Genomic DNA, 17,802 nt, shown 5'->3' with positions numbered 1-17,802 from the left:
ATTTTGCTATCAGTTTTGCCCCCCATTCACCATGTCTCTCTCTCTGTCTGTCTGTTGGTTTACAATTTTTTAAAAAAGAAGATTATCATCAGAAATTGAACACGGTTATATTTCTGTTACTGAATTCTTGCCGATACCCTTTCCACAATACTTCGTGTTGTGAATTTGTAAGACTTGATCCTAGTAATATCTTAAATTTCAGTAGTAATCAAGCAGTATGGTAGATTACCGTGGGATAAATGGCACAAGATGGGCTATGAACTTGGCCCTTCAGAAACTTCATAGGCAGAATGCAGGTCGTCCATGCTAGACTTCCGCTTCAGGTCACACTCGACGCTCTTTTCTGATAAATTTTTCTCAGACAAGGAGACAGACAGCTCACTCTCATCAGTGGCAGGAATCCGTTTCATCCACGTAAATATACCGTTGATGAAACCTTTCTTCTCGCCGACACCTGGCCTAGGTCTGTCTTTGATTATATCGTATTCCAGAGACGAAGGAGAGCTAGAATCCTCATCTTCATCTTCATCTTCATCCTCATCCTCATCCTCATCCTCATCTTCGTACTCATCCTCGTACTCATCCTCGTCGTCATCATCGTCATCGTCATCGATACTTTCCAGAGAGATATCCAGACTAATTGTGCCGTCTGCGATGCCGTTTTCAAGTTCATCTGGGAAGAGCATGTCATATGATTCAACCAGTAGGGGCATTAGCCTGCCTTCATCGAGGTCATTGACTATATCATCGCTGGTTACCGAGACAAAGGAGAGATAGGGTAATTTGGTGCGGCTATCTCTGCTTTCGAAGAAGATTTCTATAGCATCTGAGTCTGAGCCTATATAAGATGGGTTTCGGAAATCGTCTAGTTCTTCGGGCGGGTGACTGTTCAGCAAACTGGAGGGTGGGTCATTGGTAGAGATATCACTTCGTTCCGGCCGCTCTGATAGTGGAGATTCTGTACCTGCTTCCACATCTGAATCTGGAGGAGATGACAGCATGGGTTTGCCGAGGATACCTAATCTTCTGCGAGGGGGCGGGCGGCCGTATTCCTCGTGTGAGGATGTGGACTCCATCGTAGGCCTGTGTTCTGGCTGTAATGTTTCTGCAGTCGGTGTAATATGCTTCTTCCAAAACGAACGAGTAAACAGATGGATTTTTGTTTTGGTATGTAAGGTAGACCACAGTTTCTATATCGATGCTGTGTACTGCTTGATCAGCGTTTGTGCTCTTCACTTCCGGAAACAGGGCTGTAGGAGAAGAAATGACACCTCACTAGAGCAGCAACCTTAGGATGTAGCCTGTATATAAAGCAGGGGACGAACTAGAGGAAGCAGATACAGCCAGAAGTCTCAACAGAAGGTGGCGATGTTCCAATAATTCCAGTAAAGAAATGGTGATGCATACCTTTGTCAATGTATAGCATAGTGAACAATCTCTTTTATTTGGCCCCATTGTTCCCCTATCTCATTGTTTGAACTGTTCCCCTTCAACAGAGATTGTTAGGGCGTAATATGGGGACCTCTCCAGCCCTGAATAGATATTACCGGTATAATTTGTTGCGAGGTGTTGGTAAAGGGTATCAAACCGGGCCTTTTTGTCAACAAAACGGGCCTTAGCCTGCCACTTGGAGCCAGATAAAGGGGCTGGAGGGCCTGGATATTCATTTGGGAGTACCTGGAAGATACACTTCAATCAATAAAGGCTAGTGAAGTGTCAAAGGGTTCAAGAGGTCTACTTCACGGCTCTCTCCTCTATCCCAACACTCGCTGGGCGACCGCGGGGTTTGTTTGCAAGGCTGACTGGATTTCAAGAGTTTTCTGGGAGTGTAAAGCAACACCGGGAGAGGAAGATAGGTGATGTGGTGGTGAGATATTCGGGATAATATAGTGGTGGGCGCACACGGTCGCATACTGTCGAAGAGGGATGAAGGGTAGCTACCAAAGGGATATTGCAGGAGCAAAGGAGCAAACAAACTGGCAAACTCCTGCAAAAATAGGAGCAAGCCGGAGTTCTCAGTCTCCTGGTCTCTGGGAGTGTCAAAAATGTTCTTTATTTGCAGGGTATAGTAAGCCGTTTGTGTAGTATATAAGTAATAGTGGGTTGGGTGTATGCAACCAAAATGATCTGATGCAGTGAATAAAACAACATATGGCCAAAACACCTCTTTTTTCACAACTCAACATCCAGAGATGGTAATTAGATGCCAAAAAAGGCGAAAAATCCGTTGATTTTTGCGGATCTCGTATCTATCAAAAAAGGGGCAAAAAGGGGCGGAGATGGATATTCAAACGGGCTCTCTTGTGGGAGGTGCTGGCCGTGACGGCGATTCGAACCTACGGCGTCGGACCTGTTTTGGAGGGTGCATGGCTGCCTATGGCCGCCGAAAACTGTTCAGACGTACCATCCCCAACTTCGACAGTCGGCAGGACGGCATGAAGAAGGCTCCAAACGATAATTTGAAGACGAAGAAACGGAGATATGATATGGGGCATATAAAAAAAGTGCAAAAAAGCTCGGGAACCTGCAGGCTTCCCTACGAAAACGCGGTCGCAATGACTTGGTTGTTCTCCTACGCCCGCTTTTCTTAGACATCGGGTGGCAAGTTGCTGGGGGATACTACCAGGCTTAGGTTTATAGCACCTACCTCTCGGCATGTGCCTCCAAGGCTGGGTTTACGCCATAACCGCAGCAACTTACCGCTCGACCAGGCCGGCGGGTTTCAGTGCAAGACACAAAGCTAGGGGACCTCATAAGGGCTCTCAGCCATAACAAGATCTCCTACTCCACACAGTAGAGAGGAATATGGGGAGAAATAGGAAGCAGTTTGATAGTCTCCTTTACCTGTATACACTAATTTCATCATCCTGACGGCCTTGGGTTGTCTCCATGGAGGTATATATGGCTTCGTCCACCTATTCTGGAGGCCTGTCAGCAGCACACTGGGAGGCCGTTTGTCCAGCACCAGTTAGGGGCCAGGGAGCCCGTGACCATCCATGTTAGTCGAATGGTATGTTCATTTCTCCTGCTGGGTGGATGTCTTATTAAACAAAGAGGATGCGAGTTCGAATCCGACCAGGAATATTTGGAATATATCCTCCACGGCACGATGGTCCTTCCAGCTCCAGTGGGTTACTAGGCGTACCTGCCATATTTAAGAGAGACAATGCCACAGAAGGAACTAAGGAACAGGAGGCAGGAGGGATGGACAGAGGCATCAAGGCGGCTCTGCAAGATGGTTTAGTTATGGAGGTTCCTCGGAAGAGCATGGGAAACTACCTAGGTATCAGTAAGGGTAACGTGAAGACAACCAAGAATGAGCCGTACGATATCAAGGACAGATATTAAGGGTATATATATGGGGATATCAGAGATATATGACACAAAAATAAAGGGTATATAATCCAGTCAAGAGAAAGCACGGGCACAGGATATGCAGACCGTCCTATATACCGTCCATCGACGGAGTTTCCAGAGATACCCATGGCCACGGTTCTTTTACGGAAGAGAAAGGTGACGGCCGAGACCAAAAATCCAAAAATTTACAGAGAAATAGAGAGCCTCCAGAGACCTTACGGGCAGAAGGAGCCAGAGATCAGGGCTATATCCCAGGAGACCGGCGTGTCCAGAGTGAAAGAGTGGCAGGCTGAGGATCGAGGGAGGTCAAAGGGAGGTCAAAAGGCAGTCGTCATCGACTCTTAATACGGCTGGAAGTCCGGCTCGACCATCACCCGCACGGAGGTGACTACTGGAGGTGAATACTCGGGGCAACACACGATGATCCAACACAAATCGACGACGAAGATGGAGATGAAGATGAAGATGAGACGAAAAGAAGAAGAAGACGAAGAAGCCGAAGAGATGAAGTCGAAGAGATGAGGTTGAAAAAGAGTCTTTCGAGGTGGAGAGCCGGGATCGTGCGTCAGCCGCTGGTTGGTCCGCCAGGAACCCAGAAGAAAAAATCTTCACAAGTACGCAGTCGATGATGATACATGATACAAGTTGGTCCAGCGAGCTAGCTACGGCTGCATGCGTGCCACAAAAGATGTTTGTGCCGGATACTGAGGTTGCACTGCTTTCCGGCGCCTCTATGCATGCTGCCGTGGCCGCTCTCACAGCGCATGCAGGCATCAAACAGCGAAGACATCTAGGCATCTAGGCAGCCAGGCGAAGGCCTCGCCCTCTTTGTCGAGCAGGAAGAAGACGAGGGCGAGAAAAAGAAACGTTAATTGGTTGCTCTGGCCGCTGCTGACAAGTGGGAATCCATGGTTCGCATATGTATGCGACTGGCTCTCTTGGTGGCTGAAGATTTATTTACTGGGTAACAATGATGGATGGCACTAAATTCCAAGTCGATATAGATGATAGAAGAAAGCTGTCGATTTTGTCTACTGAAGTAATCGGTAATTAATGGATACTAAGAAGGAATAGCTAGATTCGCAATATGTAGTAACTATCAAACATCTACTAGTTGATTGATTCGAACACCTGCAGGCATCCTGGTTTCACCTTTTGGCGACATCAGTAAATGAATGACTGTTCCAGCTTGCTCCCTTTGCCTTTACTCTCGTCCCTGGATAGTTACTGAATACTTCATGCCCTTCTCGCCGCCCAGCAGGCATCGGTTAACACTAGGTACCTGCTAGTTAACTATCGCTAACCGCAGTCTAGTTAACAGGCGTCGTTCATAACTACCAAGTAGCTAACAACACCGTGGCATCTTCACCGTAACATCTAACCGGCAACCTAGACGGCTAACGGGGGAAAATTACCCCATGACCATCGAGCGGAATAGCATGTCCAAGTTACTTACTTGTCTGGCGTGCTGACAGCTTATAGTCAATTAAGTAGCAACGACTGCGGAGCCCTTCACTAATCAGAGTGTCAAGCCTCTAAGACGCCATCACCAAACTCCCAGTCAAACACCACGCAGTAGCTGTCAACACATCTCAACTTCGACAACACCTCTCTGCGTCGCCCCGGCCATGGGTGCCTCAGAGTCAAAATTGGTCTTTAAACAAGGCATCTTCCGGCTCTCGGAGCAGGCAAACATCCCTCCAGACGATCAGTACTGGACGGGGGTACGTAACCCTCATTCCGCTGCGATACAGATAGAAAGAATACAGACATGCTAACGCAGGATGCTGCTATTAGTTCTGGGAGTTGCCCGAGTCGGTCGAAGATGTCTTCAGTCTATTCTCTCCCGCCGACATACGGCGGACACGCGATAATTCCTTGTCGAATTTAGAAACACTGCTACTCGCCATCTGCTCCCGCCTGGTTGCACTACGACATCATCCATCGTTCCCTGATCTCGAACTCGCGCCTGCAAGAGATGCGCTGAATTGTATCCGTATCCTCACAAGACTGCTGCCATATGTGTACGAAGCCGATAACCTGGAGGAGTGGGAAGATGAGTTCTTCTGGAGGCGCAGGCGCAAGATGTCTCGCAAGGCACAGCTTTCGTCTCGGGTGCTCTTTGACGAATCCCGCGGCCAGGAAGACGACGATGAAGAAGGAGGAGGACAGATCGGTCGGCGAGGATTGTCAGAGGAGGACTTTGAAGATGTGAAGCCACTTGCTGAGGAATTGTTGGATACGCTTTTGGACCTGCTTTTCTTCAGCGGATTCACGATACCGCAGGTTCCTGCGTCAAAGGGGAAAGTGGTTTATTCCATATGGCAGAGTGGTGTAGGGTGCAACACCGCAATGGGTTCGAATAAGGAGCTTGAGAGCAATAGGACGGAGGTGTTGAGGTTGTTGCTTACCATGACTGGCCAGTCTATGTACATGCAACCAAGTACGTACCCATCTCCTACCCCTTCTTTTCTAACCGTTGCACCATAACTAACGCCAGTTAAGGCCTATTACCAGTGAAGGGAGTGAAATCCCTCACATACCTGGTTACCTGTGGTAATAAGAAACTGGTCATGTCACTGCTTTGCTCCCTGCTAAACACGACAATTAAATATAACCCTACACCATGGCGGTTACCATACGACCATGTGGTTTGGAAAGACCCCAAGCAGATCCTCGTCATATACTGTCTACAATTCCTCCTAGCTCTCCTTCTTTACCCTATCCCGGAAGATGGCCGGGGTAGTCTACCTAAGAATTACTACCGACATTTCCTTGGACGCCTGCATCAGCCTCAGGATTTCCAATTCCTAGTCGAAGGAATGACTAGGATATTGAATCAGCCGGTACGTCTATCTCTTTAGACTGGTCAATTCCCTTTAGTATATCCTTTAACTAATCATAATATCCCTAGATGCAAGCAACGTCTTCCTACCTACCAGGAAGCCAGAAATCCGTAAAATGGGCACCAGAAATGCTCATGCTATTCTGGGAAATGGTCCAGTGTAACAAGCGGTTCAGGTCGTTTATCGTGGACTCTAACCGTGCCCATGATTTTATTATCATCTGCATCTTCTACGCTATAGAGTACAAGACTGACCCGTCCAAGAATGGCCTGGTCAAGATGTGCATCTTCCTGCTTCAGACGCTGAGCGTGGAGCCGAACTTTGGCAAGAATCTGTTCCGGAAGTTCGAAGCTCAGGATACCCTTCCACCCAGCATTCGACTAGAGAATTTTGGGGGCACTTATGGTGACTTCTTGATCATTGTAAGCATTTCTTTATCCCGGGACTTCTGGGTTTGCTACGTAGCTTGTGTCTCGCTAACCGACGCATAGTCTATTCATACACTCATTACCACCAGCAAAGGGAAACTAGACGCCGTATACCCAGCGCTACTTGCCATCATCAACAATGTGGCAGCATATGCCCAGCGACTCTCTCCCGCATGTGCTTCCAAGGTTCTTCAGTTGTTTGTTTCAATGTCTGCTCCAAGCTTCCTATTAGCCAACGAAACGAACCATCTCCTCCTGTCCTCCCTCCTTGAATTCATAAATACTGTCATAGAACACCAATTCAGCAGTAAGTACAGCCATTTATCCAGTCGTGTTGCTTACGGCGTGTATGGCTACTAACATGGACTAGAAAACGCCTATCTCGTTTATGTCATACTCAAGTCCAGACGTCGGTTCGAGTCTTTACGTGCGTTCACCTTAGAAAGCGGCCAGCAGGAAATAGAGCAGCAGAATCAACTACGGAAAGCCACGTCTAGCTCTAGCGGTGATCGCACTCATTCCAGAGACGATGACTCTCATGAAGCAGGAAGCGGAAGGCGACCTCTAAGTCATGTCCCTGAAGAAGAGGATGAGACCTTCGCAATCGGGGACGACGATTCTGACGAAGAGGGAGACGGTGACCAGTCGGCCTCTCAGCTCACTTCTCCCGCAGCCGAAAGCTTCCGCTCACCTCCTATATCACCACTAGACGAGTCAGTACCTCTTCAGCTTCGAGGGTTATCTGAAAAGGCACGAGGCAAGATGCCTGCAGGCCAGCCGACGTTTTCGCGTCAGAATAGCATGACGAGTCTGAGCAGCTATGCACCCACTGGCACTGCAAATGCTCGTGGCTTTACCCCAACATCTTCATGGGTACGTATGGTCTTACACAAGTAATTGATGTTGCGCATAACTGATGAAACCCGTTGAACAGATTGAATCTTGGGTCCCCGAGCTTCCCCTTCACACCATTTTAACCATCATATCCTCAATATCACATCGCATCCCAGCAGCCGCACTGGAATCGTCAGTAAGTCCAGAAGCTCGCACATTAATAACAGAGCTCCCATCCTTTGCCGCAGCTCCACAGATCAGAGCGATACTAGCAGAACCATCCCCCATCCGCGTACATATGTTTGAATGGTCACCTCTCTCCCTCGGCTGGTACGAGTCGCTTCTCTGGGGTTTCGTCTTTGCCAGTGAAATGGTCGTCGGATCTGCCGCCAGCTCAACGCCAGGTACCGTTGGCGTCTGGAACGGGACAGCCATCAAATTATTCAGAGTACAGGAGACGGCGGCGCAGGGGCCAACGCTACTTGCTCCCAAGGGCGCAGTTGATGCCGTGGGTAGCAGCCTGGTACAGCGCATTGGGAGTCTAAATATTACAGGTCGGAATAGCAGCGCCAGCCAGGAGGGCCGAGAAGAGTCAACGAACGTCCGAGTGAGAGAGGTCTAGCACGTCTTCGTCTTCCTTCAATAGTTTTACATTCTCTTTATCCCAGCGTCTGCTTTTCGTTCAAGTTAGCACTGTCGCTTCTCCTGTTTTATCTACCTAAGTTATCGTAGGCGTCTCTCGCTCGCCCCATTGCCTCGTCGGCTACCTAACTATGCCGTCCCTTCATCTTCAACTTCAACTGTTCTTCGTAGTTACATAATTTTATATCAACATCCACTTTCTATCGTATTTTGCTCTCCTCGAGTCCGCGTATTCGAGCTAGCAAGCCAAACAAGCCTCACACGTGGAAAGCGACCAACCAATTGGCAAGCAAGTATCTCCATCCCGGCCGTGTTGAAATTAACAAGCTGCGTCTCGGAGGATCCATCAGTGCGGATATAAAAAGACCGTCTGCTCCGGTCATCAAAGCGACGAGAGCTCATCAATCATTCTTTTTACGGTCGAGATATAGGAAGATGAAGACCTTCATTCCGGCCTCTGTGGCCATCCTCGCGGCCTGCCTTGAGCCCGCCAGCGCCATCTCCGAGCCGCTACAAAACATCCTCGTAAACACAGACCGAAGCCCGCTTTATAGATATCCAACCGATGTGACTCGCGGTATCATTCCTATCCCGGTTCACTCTCACAAGTAAGTGATGGACCTTGCCGTAATAGCAATGGCTGCAGCTGACTCTTTTATAGCGATTACTGGAGAGATGTTCCTTTCTACACTGGTATGCTTTGCAGCTACTACTCTAGCCATCACCATCAGCCTGGATAGCACTGACTAGTAAACTAGCGCTGTCTGCTGGATGCATCTCCATTGAAGCCGATGTCTTCCTCTTCAACGACACTCTCTTCGTATGTAATCCGGTATTACATTAACATAAAGCATCATCGCTGACGGCGTATCATCAAACCAGGTTGGACATGAGGAATCTGCCTTGACCAAGCAGCGAACCCTCCAGTCTCTCTACATCGAGCCTCTCATGGGCGTCCTTAAGAAGACCAACCCCAAGAGTCCATTTGTAAATGGACCTACAAGACAGTAAGTTAAGTCATTTTTAACATATGTTGAAACGGCAACCGACTAATAACGACGCCAGCGGTGTTTTTGATGCCTCCTCAGGACAAACACTCTATCTCTGGATTGACGTGAAGAATGATGGCGAGAAGGCCTGGCCTCACATCGTCAAGGCTCTTCAGCCACTCCGAGATGCCAACTACCTGACCAAGGTCCAGAACAATCAGACGTTTGTTCCGGGACCAGTCACTGTTATTGGAACCGGCGGTACTCCCCTTGACCAGGTCGTTTCAGCCGCAAACCGTGACTACTTCTACGATGGACCACTCAAGGACTTGACTGGTTTCACTTCTCTGATCTCCCCTATTGCTTCCACCAGTCTCATGGAGGTCGTTGGAGATATTACCAGTGACAGTGAAAATCCACTAAACGCTACTCAGCTTGAGGCTGTTCGCAAGCAGATCAAAACCGCAAAGGAAAAGGGTATTGGTGTTCGTTACTGGGAGACTCCTGGATGGCCTATTCGTTTGAGAAATGAATTATGGAGGACTCTTTGGAAGGAAGGCGTCGCCTTGTTAAACGCCGACGATGTGAACGCTGCTAAGGAGTATTTCTAATGAGTGATATTGCCTTGATGTTAATGCTCCGTACTTGATAGATATGCAACTGTATCTCGGATTTTTGATATAATATATAATATTGAAGAGGTCTAGATAGGGTTTTATCACCACCTTATAAATAGCATGCTGAAATGATACCCTACTCCCCAGACCATCAACATTATACCATGGGACCGAGGCCAGAAGAACAGCTTAATTCTTGCTAGTGTCCTTAGGAAAATTGCTAGGCAGAGGAGTATCAAGCAATTCCTTATCTCCCACCTTAACCGGGTTTGCTGGGAGAAGGACGAACAACATTCGCACGTTTTCCGAGCCCTTGTTATTCCACGAATGGATGGTACCTCTCTGCACCACGACATCATGCTGCTTCATAACCTTGGTAACGCCATTGTCAAGCTCCAGCTCTATCTCACCATTCAGCACAATACCAAAGTCCACGCTAATGGTTCGATGCATCAAGCCGGGATGTCCGGGCGCAAAGTCGACAATTCGTATCGTCGCGCTGTCCTTCTCAACCAGATTGACAATCTTGTTATGCATATCAGCCCATGGGCTGGTGTTGTCGTCAGGGATACCAGTGGTGCGAAAGATGGTAGTGAAGCCCATCTCTCCCTCTTTGGCTGGTTCGGGGCCAGGCGTGGTGGGGTTGTACGGAGCGAGTTGGGTATCTGAGTCAAAGATAGCTTCGCCTTGAGCATTGTGGCCGGTGACAAGTCGGCGAACGGTAGGTAGGAGAGACATCTTTCCGGTGGCTTGTAGCTTTGTGTCTGGTCGATGGAGACTTGACTCTGTTGTAGGTGTATGAAAGGTGGTATTAGATCAGTTTGAGTGATTGAGGGGAGGGGTATGGGATATCTGCGGGGAAGAGCTGATCTCTTATACTTGGGCGTACAAGTCAATTGGCAGACCCTGACATGACCATACGTTCACCCAAGGCTGTTCCGGAGTGCCCAGCTGGTTCCAATTGGGTAACGCTCCGCATGAGAGAGCTGGCTTGGCTGGTGTTCGCCGAACGTTGGCTGACGTGCATTTCCCTGCAGTTTGACAAATCTGATCTCAATGGGCTTGTGAAGGATGCCAGGACCGCTGCGATTGGCCCATAACATGCGCGCCGTGAAGCAAACAGCAAGACAACGTGCATCTAACCCATGTAGTACCTGAATTGGACTGGTAAGGGTAGCCGTCTGTCCTAGCTGGTCCCCCATAAGAGGGCATCGCCTCCGCAGGCCCGGAAGGAGTCGTCTTTGCCTCTGTTTATCTCGCAGCGTCTCCTTTCTTAGTGATAAACAGTAAACACAGAGTTCAGCCAATAGAAAGGGCTTATAGCTTAAAAAGTGGGTTCATGCGAGATTTGTCGGATTAATGATTATCCGCTTGATGACTTATATCTGACTAATCTCGCATACGATTTCGAACTTTAAACGAACCCAGCTTCTCTGCTTTGTTATATCAAGCATTCTATAACTATTGACGAACTAGTGGATATCTTGTTTCCTGAAGCTGCAGCTGAGCCTGTTCTACACACTGTTTCCATGGGCCTAGTGACATTGGAAGAAGCTCTTAGCCAGGCCATCCGGAAGGATGTAAATCTGGTGGTTCGGCATGTTGCTGGTGCTCCAACTCCTTGTCCACCAATCTTCTCGCCCCCGATAGGTGAACCTGATGAGCCAACTATACGCAAGCAGCATTTCCTAGCCGTCTCTATTAACCCAGGCACTGAGAAGGCAACAGAACAGCAAGCGGGAAGTGAGGGTTCCGCAGACGACAACGAATTACTTGTCTTCGCAATTGAGGTCTTGGTATACACAACAGACAAGTTGTCTACTCTCTTTGTGTCCAAAGCTGATTCTACTGGCTACCTTTCTCTCTTAAACCGTGACCAAAACTCACCAGCAGCGTACTCACTGACCAGAAATGTCTTGAGCACTTTCTTTTACCACCTTGCTCGCATTTACCAGAAGCCGGATATTACCCTTGTCCTCTCGCTTTTTGCAAGGGCCCAGGATCAATACCTCTTTCCGGGGAGCTCAGAAAACAAGGGGAAACATATATTGGATGACCGTGGTCTGATAAAATGGTGGTGTCGAGTTATTGACCCCATCATGAAATCCATAGAGCAGGGAAACAGTGATGACCCACCTGCTAACCCCCCCAATACCACCGCCCCCAATACAAAACAATCAGTTGCAACTCATCTTATTGTCCCCGGCTGTGATACGTTTGAAACTAAGAATTTTATTCCAAAGAGCGAGGGCGCCGTCAACACACCCGGTAGCCACTGGAGGCTTGATTATCCTCTCCACCAAATCTGCTCTTATCCCAATGCTGCTCCACGGTGCCTAGTCCCTCGATTCCCTGATGATCCTAAAGCCCGGTTTCTTATCGATCTAGACGACGAGATAACAGACGAAAACCCCCCTCATGAGCTGAAGAACTCGGGGCGGTGGCATAGTGTAAAAACGCTGGATCAGTTTTGGGAAATGATGTCCTATCGTCAGGAGTGCTCGGCTGGCAGGCTAGTTGGGTTCCTTTGGATGGTTGTTAAGCCTTCACCTTCTACCACTACCGACAAGGTCCCTGATCCAACTCCCGTTGAGGATAACCTCGCAGACCAGAACCAAACCGCAAATACCGATCCAGTCGCGAAGAAGGAAGCCCCAGTCGAAAAGTCTTTGGAGAATCATAAACACGCCATTGATGACTCGATAATCGAAATAAGCAACAGCGACTACAAAGCACTTGCAGACTTCCTTCTTGATCTTGATTTCTCCAATGAGTCGGATGCGACAGCCAACACGAAGCTATGGATCGAAGAGCTTTCTTCCTTGAGCCGTTGTAATAAGAACGGCCTAAGGATCACAGGAAAGGCGGCTGCAGTCGGGCCGTCGCTTCCAACGTTAATGTCAAAACCTCCTGTGTCCACAAACGTACTCGGTGATGGATTAATTCGGAAAAGGAAACGGCAGCCCAGTACTACCACGGCAGCCCTCAGTGAAAACGCAAACACCCCTTCTTGTGAACCTTCGACAACCCAAGAGGCAGAAAATGGCTCAAAACCTACCGATTCACAACCGACTGCTGGAAGTCAAGAACAATCAACATCAAGTGCACCGTCTGTGAATGTTTTGGGCGGTAACTTAGTCCGAAAGAAGAAGAAATGAAGTAATGGCTCTTTATGAAAATAAGCCTGACTTTAATTATCGACGCATAATGTGACGTTTACGAGAACTCGGAGTATCAGGCGAAATAGAGAAGGTTCCTAATGAGATGTGGCTGACTATGAGCAGTCGATGCTGTAAATTAATGCTATTTGAAGGAGAGTGAGGACATAATATATTGATGAAAATATAATGTATACGCTTAGTTGTTTTATATCGCAAAGAACCCAGCCAATTTAGCCTCCAAAATTTCATAAACTCACCCCCTTACCAGGTAATTCTACTTCTCATTTTTCCGCCTGCCTCAATAGTGTCGGTAGCTTAAATTTAACTCAGGACCTTTAATGGTAGTTCCTCTGTCGACTACCATGAGAGTTTCGCCAATAGACCTTTCGGATATTGGCGAACGAAGTACTTCCTTGTCTCATCGAGCAGCAGAAGACCAAGTCCGAATGCCAGAGGAAGGAAGAAGTGTTCCACTGGAACAGTCGTCGTAGCCACTGTGTTTTGAATTCCGGGTATATAGCAGACTATCCAAGCTCGTCAGTTACGCTTCAAACGAACCTCCACATGGTAAATTTTACTCACAAATAAAAATAATCATGAGCGAAAACAGCATAGCCACGAAAAGGAGTGGATTCTGTGTTTGTTTGTTAAATATTGGGGGTTGCTGGAAGATGCTTAGCCGTCTAGTTCGAGTGGCCAGCAAATTGAAGAACTGTAAGATGACGAGGTTGACGAAGTAGATTGAAGATGCTTTGTTGGATATTTCAGCGACGTATGCTGGGTCATATTGAGGATCCAGTTTGCCGAATTTGAGAAGCATGGCGTTGAATGGAATACCGCGCTTCTGTTGAGGTAAAGTACCGTATCAGTCATAGTCTGTCTCATGTCAACTCCAGGATTTGGAATAACTTACCGACATATACCAGAAAGCCATGACGAATGAAAGAAGACACTCGTACACACCGATGAAACCATAGGCATGGAGAATAAAACGCCCATTGACCAGTCGGTCCGTTTTCTGATTGCGCGGAGGCCGAAGGAGGACATCCATCTCTGGCTGTTCATAAGATAGGGTAATCGCGCCAGCAGCATCTGTAAACAAGCTTTATAGGGGTTAGTAAAAGGCCGTCTCTGTTCCAGGGTCTTGGGAGGCCTTTACCATATAATGACCTGTTGCATCCCAGTTAGCATCCGCTAATATAGGCTATAAGACAGGAGAACATACCATGAGGAACGATGATAAGGCCTGAGGAATACCAAGGAAAGTGTTCGCCAGAACAGGCCCTTTGCCGAAGGTTAGCACTCAAACAATATTCGTACGATCACACAGCAGCTGAACTTACAAAGCTCACTGAAGCTTCCTGCCGGTAAAAGATAGCAGATAGTTTTCTTCAAGTTGTCTATGAAGAAATTAGCAAATATGAGATGCGTGTATGATTGGGCTGGGAGGGGTATCGTACCAAAAGTGACACGGCCATATTTGACGGCCTCAACAATAGCAGCAAATGAGTCCAAAAGAACCATATCTGCAGCTTCGATTGCTATGTCAGATCCACTACCCAATGCTACTCCGACGTCCGCGGCTTTTAGGGCTGGTGCATCATTCACACCATCGCCTGTCATTGCCACTATTTTTTCCCGGGATTGAAATTCCTTCACAATTCGAAGCTTCTGATCAGGGGTAGTGCGGGCAAAGACAATTTCCTCATAGGTGCAGAGTTGGTCCCACTGGTTGTCATTGAGGGTGATAAGCTCAGGGCCGCTGATAACGAGAGGAGATACTTCTCCATGCAGGTTATGCCGCTCGATTTCGAAGTCACGGCGTAAATTTCCAATGGAATGAACCGCCGCATTTGGGGACTTAATTATTCCACAGTTCACTGCAATGGCTTGCGCTGTGAGTTTGAAATCACCCGTTACCTACAAGACCTGTTAGTAGATGTGGAGAAAAGACACTCGAAGGTGAGGAGTGATCCAACCATAAAGATCCTTATGCCGGCACCGCGTAAAGTTTTAATCACACCCGGTATTTCATCCCTCTATATCACCTGTTAGAAATATCTATAAACCTATAGAGTTTGTAAATTTGACGAACCAGAGGATCAATCAGTGCCCACATTCCAACAAAGGTAAGATCTGACTTTGCGTAATCTGTGATAGACTTTTCAGGTTGTGCCATTTTCAGGCTATCTTCAACAGATTGGGTGACTTCTTTTCTAGCAAGAAGTATCACTCTTTTTCCTTCGCTAGACCATTTGTTCTTTGCTCTTTCGATACAACCTCTATCTAGATCGGATAACGCAGCAATGGAGCCATCGCTTTGAAGAGCCGTACGACAGCGTGGTAATAGGATATCCGGGGCCCCTTTTATCGAAAGTTCCCTATATATGGTAAGTATGGGGCTATATGTCAGGGTTGTTTAGATAGTAGACTCACATCTCTGGGTTCTTCTCCGCCTTTTCCGTATTCACTGACGGCATGAACTTCATAATCCGGATCATGAACTTATTCTTACTGCTGAAAGCGATCTCAAAGATCTTTTTCCATTTCGTTTTGAGTTCCTTGGTAGGTTCCAGGGACTCAGAAAATCGTAGAATGGCTTGGTCAGTAGGGTCTCCATGTATTTTCATTGACTGTGCTGGAAATTTGAGAGTGGATGCATCTATTTCAGCTGCGTTGCACAGAGCACCTAGTATCTGGGTGCGCTCAAGGGCATTGTTATAAGAGTCAGAGCTATCGCACTTGGTACCAAGGAACTTTTTGACGTCGTCTGCCCTATATTCATGCCCGCCTGCAAAGCAGTCGGTCACAAACATTTCATTCTATAAAGAAACCCGAGTCAACCATAGCCAATCTAGATGGAGGGCGTAAGTCCTTACCTTGGTTAACGTGCCCGTCTTATCAGAACATATGACAGAGACAGATCCAAGGGTTTCTACCGTTGCGAGAGACTTGCAAAGAATGTTATTCTTCCTCATGATTTTCGCTCCAATAGTAAGACTCAGCGCAACAGCAACGGGAAGCCCCTCCGGCACAAAAGCTATCCCGATACTCACGCAATTGACTATGAGTAGCGGCACATTGATCCAGTCAGGATGAGCTTTCCTCAGCCATGCAGCCCTATATTGTGTCAATAAAGTGAAGTAGCAACGTTGTAGGAAGGTATAACTATACCAGACAACCACAACCAGTATGACAACAGAGGCAATGAAGCTAACGATAATCAAGACAAATCGTAATATCTCCTTCTGGATCGGGGTGAGTCCATGGTTTGGTTTGCTTGTCAGATTGGCAATGCGACCAAAGACTGTCTTGTCACCGGTTGCAATACATATGCCAGTAGCAGTACCAGAGACACAATGTGTTCCTTGGAGGCCGATACAGCGAGTCTCTAGGAAATTCTTATCCGTAGATTCAACTGTCCCATCCACGGGCTCCGATTCACCTAGGAATGTTAGCAGATAGTATAGCCCGGGTCAGCTGTCTGGCGAAGAACTTACCAGTGAGTATAGACCTGTCGAACTTAGCATCGGATGATACTTCCACAAATCGAATATCGCAAGGCAGCTTATTCCCCTGTTTAATTGTGATCACGTCTCCAGGTACAAGCTCAACGGCAGACATTACAACAGTAGCAGAGTCCCTAACTGCTGTACAGTCATCAGGAAGCATTGTGGTAATAGAGGCCATGACTCTCGAGGATGACCAATCCTGCCAGGCATTAAAACCAGCTTGGATAAAGAAGACAGCCAATAGGACAATAGCCAGTGCCAGGTTTGCGAGGGCTGGAGGGTCTCCCAGGGGTTTCCAGGCGATGAAGACAAGGATACATCCGGTCAAGAGTAATATGCCAAACCCACCAAAGAAATATCCCATAATTTTGCGAAACCATTCAGTGCGAGGACGGGTGGGTGCATTTTTGCCATGTTCCAGTATACGTTTCCGGGCTTGGTCTGCAGAAAGGCCCTGGGAGACTGAGGTATCCAAGCGTGACACTATGTGATCAACTGGGATCAAATGCCAGTCTAGCTCCGATATACCTGTTGTAGGAATCAGAGGTCAGCTAAATAACGCTTTGCGTACAGTTAGCTAAGAGAGCAAGAAACGACTTGATCTCACCATCAACAGCTTGTGTGGCACCTTTGAGAGGAGCCTCTTCCGCCTTTTGGATGGACTCTTCGACATTATAAGAACTATTGATAGATATAAGCAACTGTCCCAGGGGCTGCCTGGTGTGTATGCTATTACATACAGAGTACGGTATGTAATTGGAAGGAGGGTCTCAGGCGGAACAATCCTACGCGCACTTCGAATGGACATGGAGCCAACCGATGATTTTCTGTGCAGAGAGCGACGCCTGCTCTCTTGGGGCCGTTCCTCGTCAGCGTAGCGAATACGCATGTCCGAGTCCACGTCAGCCTTTTCGGCATCAACTTCAATCGTCATTTTTGGACAAAAATAGACCACGGAATGGGAATAGAACGTAAGCCGACCGGGTAAGTAATAGAATAGAAATTTTGACAAAACTGATGCTCCCATATGCCTTTAAATAATGGCATTCCAACACTAGGGCGGCTACAGCCGCACAAACAACACCGCAATTCCCATGCTAGATAGGGAAAAATGATAGCAAGATTGGCAACTCTCCAGCTTATAGTTGCCTGAATCAGTTAATAGCAATGCATAGCAATGCCCGGGCTATTAAGACCACAACAAAGCATCCCATGCCACGCACCAACGCACGTTACGACCATGGATGCCACAGCTGAACCTCTCCCTGGGAACAGACGCGCCGGGACATTGTTCCAGCGAAGCTTTGGGACAGGGTAAAAGTCCCTCATAGTAAATTGACTTTCCCTTGCGCTCTCTAATCTATAGCTAGCTTAAAGCTCGATCTGGACGTGGCGCAGCAAGCGGTCAAGTGGGCT

At 47.7% G+C, this 17,802-nt stretch overlaps 8 protein-coding genes across 8 annotated transcripts; 5 read left to right on the top strand and 3 right to left on the bottom strand.

Annotated features, from left to right (window-relative positions):
• Positions 1-254: 254 nt before the first annotated feature.
• On the bottom strand, positions 255-1,076 carry MGYG_03911 (hypothetical protein; the record flags this gene model as incomplete). The annotated part of the gene is made up of 1 exon (XM_003173690.1): positions 255-1,076. The coding sequence occupies one exon, from the start codon at positions 1,074-1,076 to the stop codon at positions 255-257; it is 822 nt and encodes a 273-aa protein (XP_003173738.1).
• Positions 1,077-1,926: 850 nt separating this feature from the next.
• Positions 1,927-2,439, top strand: MGYG_03910 (hypothetical protein; the record flags this gene model as incomplete). The annotated part of the gene is made up of 2 exons (XM_003173689.1): positions 1,927-2,068; positions 2,204-2,439. The coding sequence occupies 2 exons, from the start codon at positions 1,927-1,929 to the stop codon at positions 2,437-2,439; spliced, it is 378 nt and encodes a 125-aa protein (XP_003173737.1).
• Positions 2,440-3,057: 618 nt separating this feature from the next.
• On the top strand, positions 3,058-3,702 carry MGYG_03909 (hypothetical protein; the record flags this gene model as incomplete). The annotated part of the gene is made up of 2 exons (XM_003173688.1): positions 3,058-3,323; positions 3,414-3,702. 2 exons carry the CDS (start codon positions 3,058-3,060, stop codon positions 3,700-3,702), a joined length of 555 nt encoding a protein of 184 aa, XP_003173736.1.
• Positions 3,703-4,985: 1,283 nt separating this feature from the next.
• Positions 4,986-8,087, top strand: MGYG_03908 (hypothetical protein; the record flags this gene model as incomplete). The annotated part of the gene is made up of 7 exons (XM_003173687.1): positions 4,986-5,081; positions 5,155-5,800; positions 5,863-6,203; positions 6,272-6,625; positions 6,695-6,938; positions 7,002-7,504; positions 7,566-8,087. The coding sequence occupies 7 exons, from the start codon at positions 4,986-4,988 to the stop codon at positions 8,085-8,087; spliced, it is 2,706 nt and encodes a 901-aa protein (XP_003173735.1).
• Positions 8,088-8,542: 455 nt separating this feature from the next.
• On the top strand, positions 8,543-9,707 carry MGYG_03907 (hypothetical protein; the record flags this gene model as incomplete). Its single annotated transcript, XM_003173686.1, has 5 exons — positions 8,543-8,715; positions 8,769-8,800; positions 8,866-8,927; positions 8,990-9,114; positions 9,173-9,707. The coding sequence occupies 5 exons, from the start codon at positions 8,543-8,545 to the stop codon at positions 9,705-9,707; spliced, it is 927 nt and encodes a 308-aa protein (XP_003173734.1).
• Positions 9,708-9,902: 195 nt separating this feature from the next.
• MGYG_03906 (cupin 2) lies at positions 9,903-10,451 on the bottom strand (the record flags this gene model as incomplete). Its single annotated transcript, XM_003173685.1, has 1 exon — positions 9,903-10,451. One exon carries the CDS (start codon positions 10,449-10,451, stop codon positions 9,903-9,905), a length of 549 nt encoding a protein of 182 aa, XP_003173733.1.
• A 791-nt stretch (positions 10,452-11,242) lies between these two features.
• On the top strand, positions 11,243-12,871 carry MGYG_03905 (hypothetical protein; the record flags this gene model as incomplete). Its single annotated transcript, XM_003173684.1, has 1 exon — positions 11,243-12,871. One exon carries the CDS (start codon positions 11,243-11,245, stop codon positions 12,869-12,871), a length of 1,629 nt encoding a protein of 542 aa, XP_003173732.1.
• A 360-nt stretch (positions 12,872-13,231) lies between these two features.
• Positions 13,232-17,320, bottom strand: MGYG_03904 (hypothetical protein; the record flags this gene model as incomplete). The annotated part of the gene is made up of 15 exons (XM_003173683.1): positions 13,232-13,398; positions 13,457-13,718; positions 13,788-13,977; positions 14,034-14,044; positions 14,100-14,158; positions 14,218-14,274; positions 14,335-14,794; positions 14,854-14,913; positions 14,970-15,255; positions 15,311-15,696; positions 15,754-15,994; positions 16,049-16,319; positions 16,375-16,914; positions 16,994-17,067; positions 17,127-17,320. 15 exons carry the CDS (start codon positions 17,318-17,320, stop codon positions 13,232-13,234), a joined length of 3,258 nt encoding a protein of 1,085 aa, XP_003173731.1.
• Positions 17,321-17,802: the final 482 nt, after the last annotated feature.

The sequence above is a fragment of the Nannizzia gypsea genome, genomic scaffold (genome assembly GCF_000150975.2).
Source record: "Nannizzia gypsea CBS 118893 supercont1.3 genomic scaffold, whole genome shotgun sequence".
Taxonomy (NCBI): domain Eukaryota; kingdom Fungi; phylum Ascomycota; class Eurotiomycetes; order Onygenales; family Arthrodermataceae; genus Nannizzia; species Nannizzia gypsea.
This window is presented reverse-complemented; position numbering and strand designations above follow the sequence as displayed.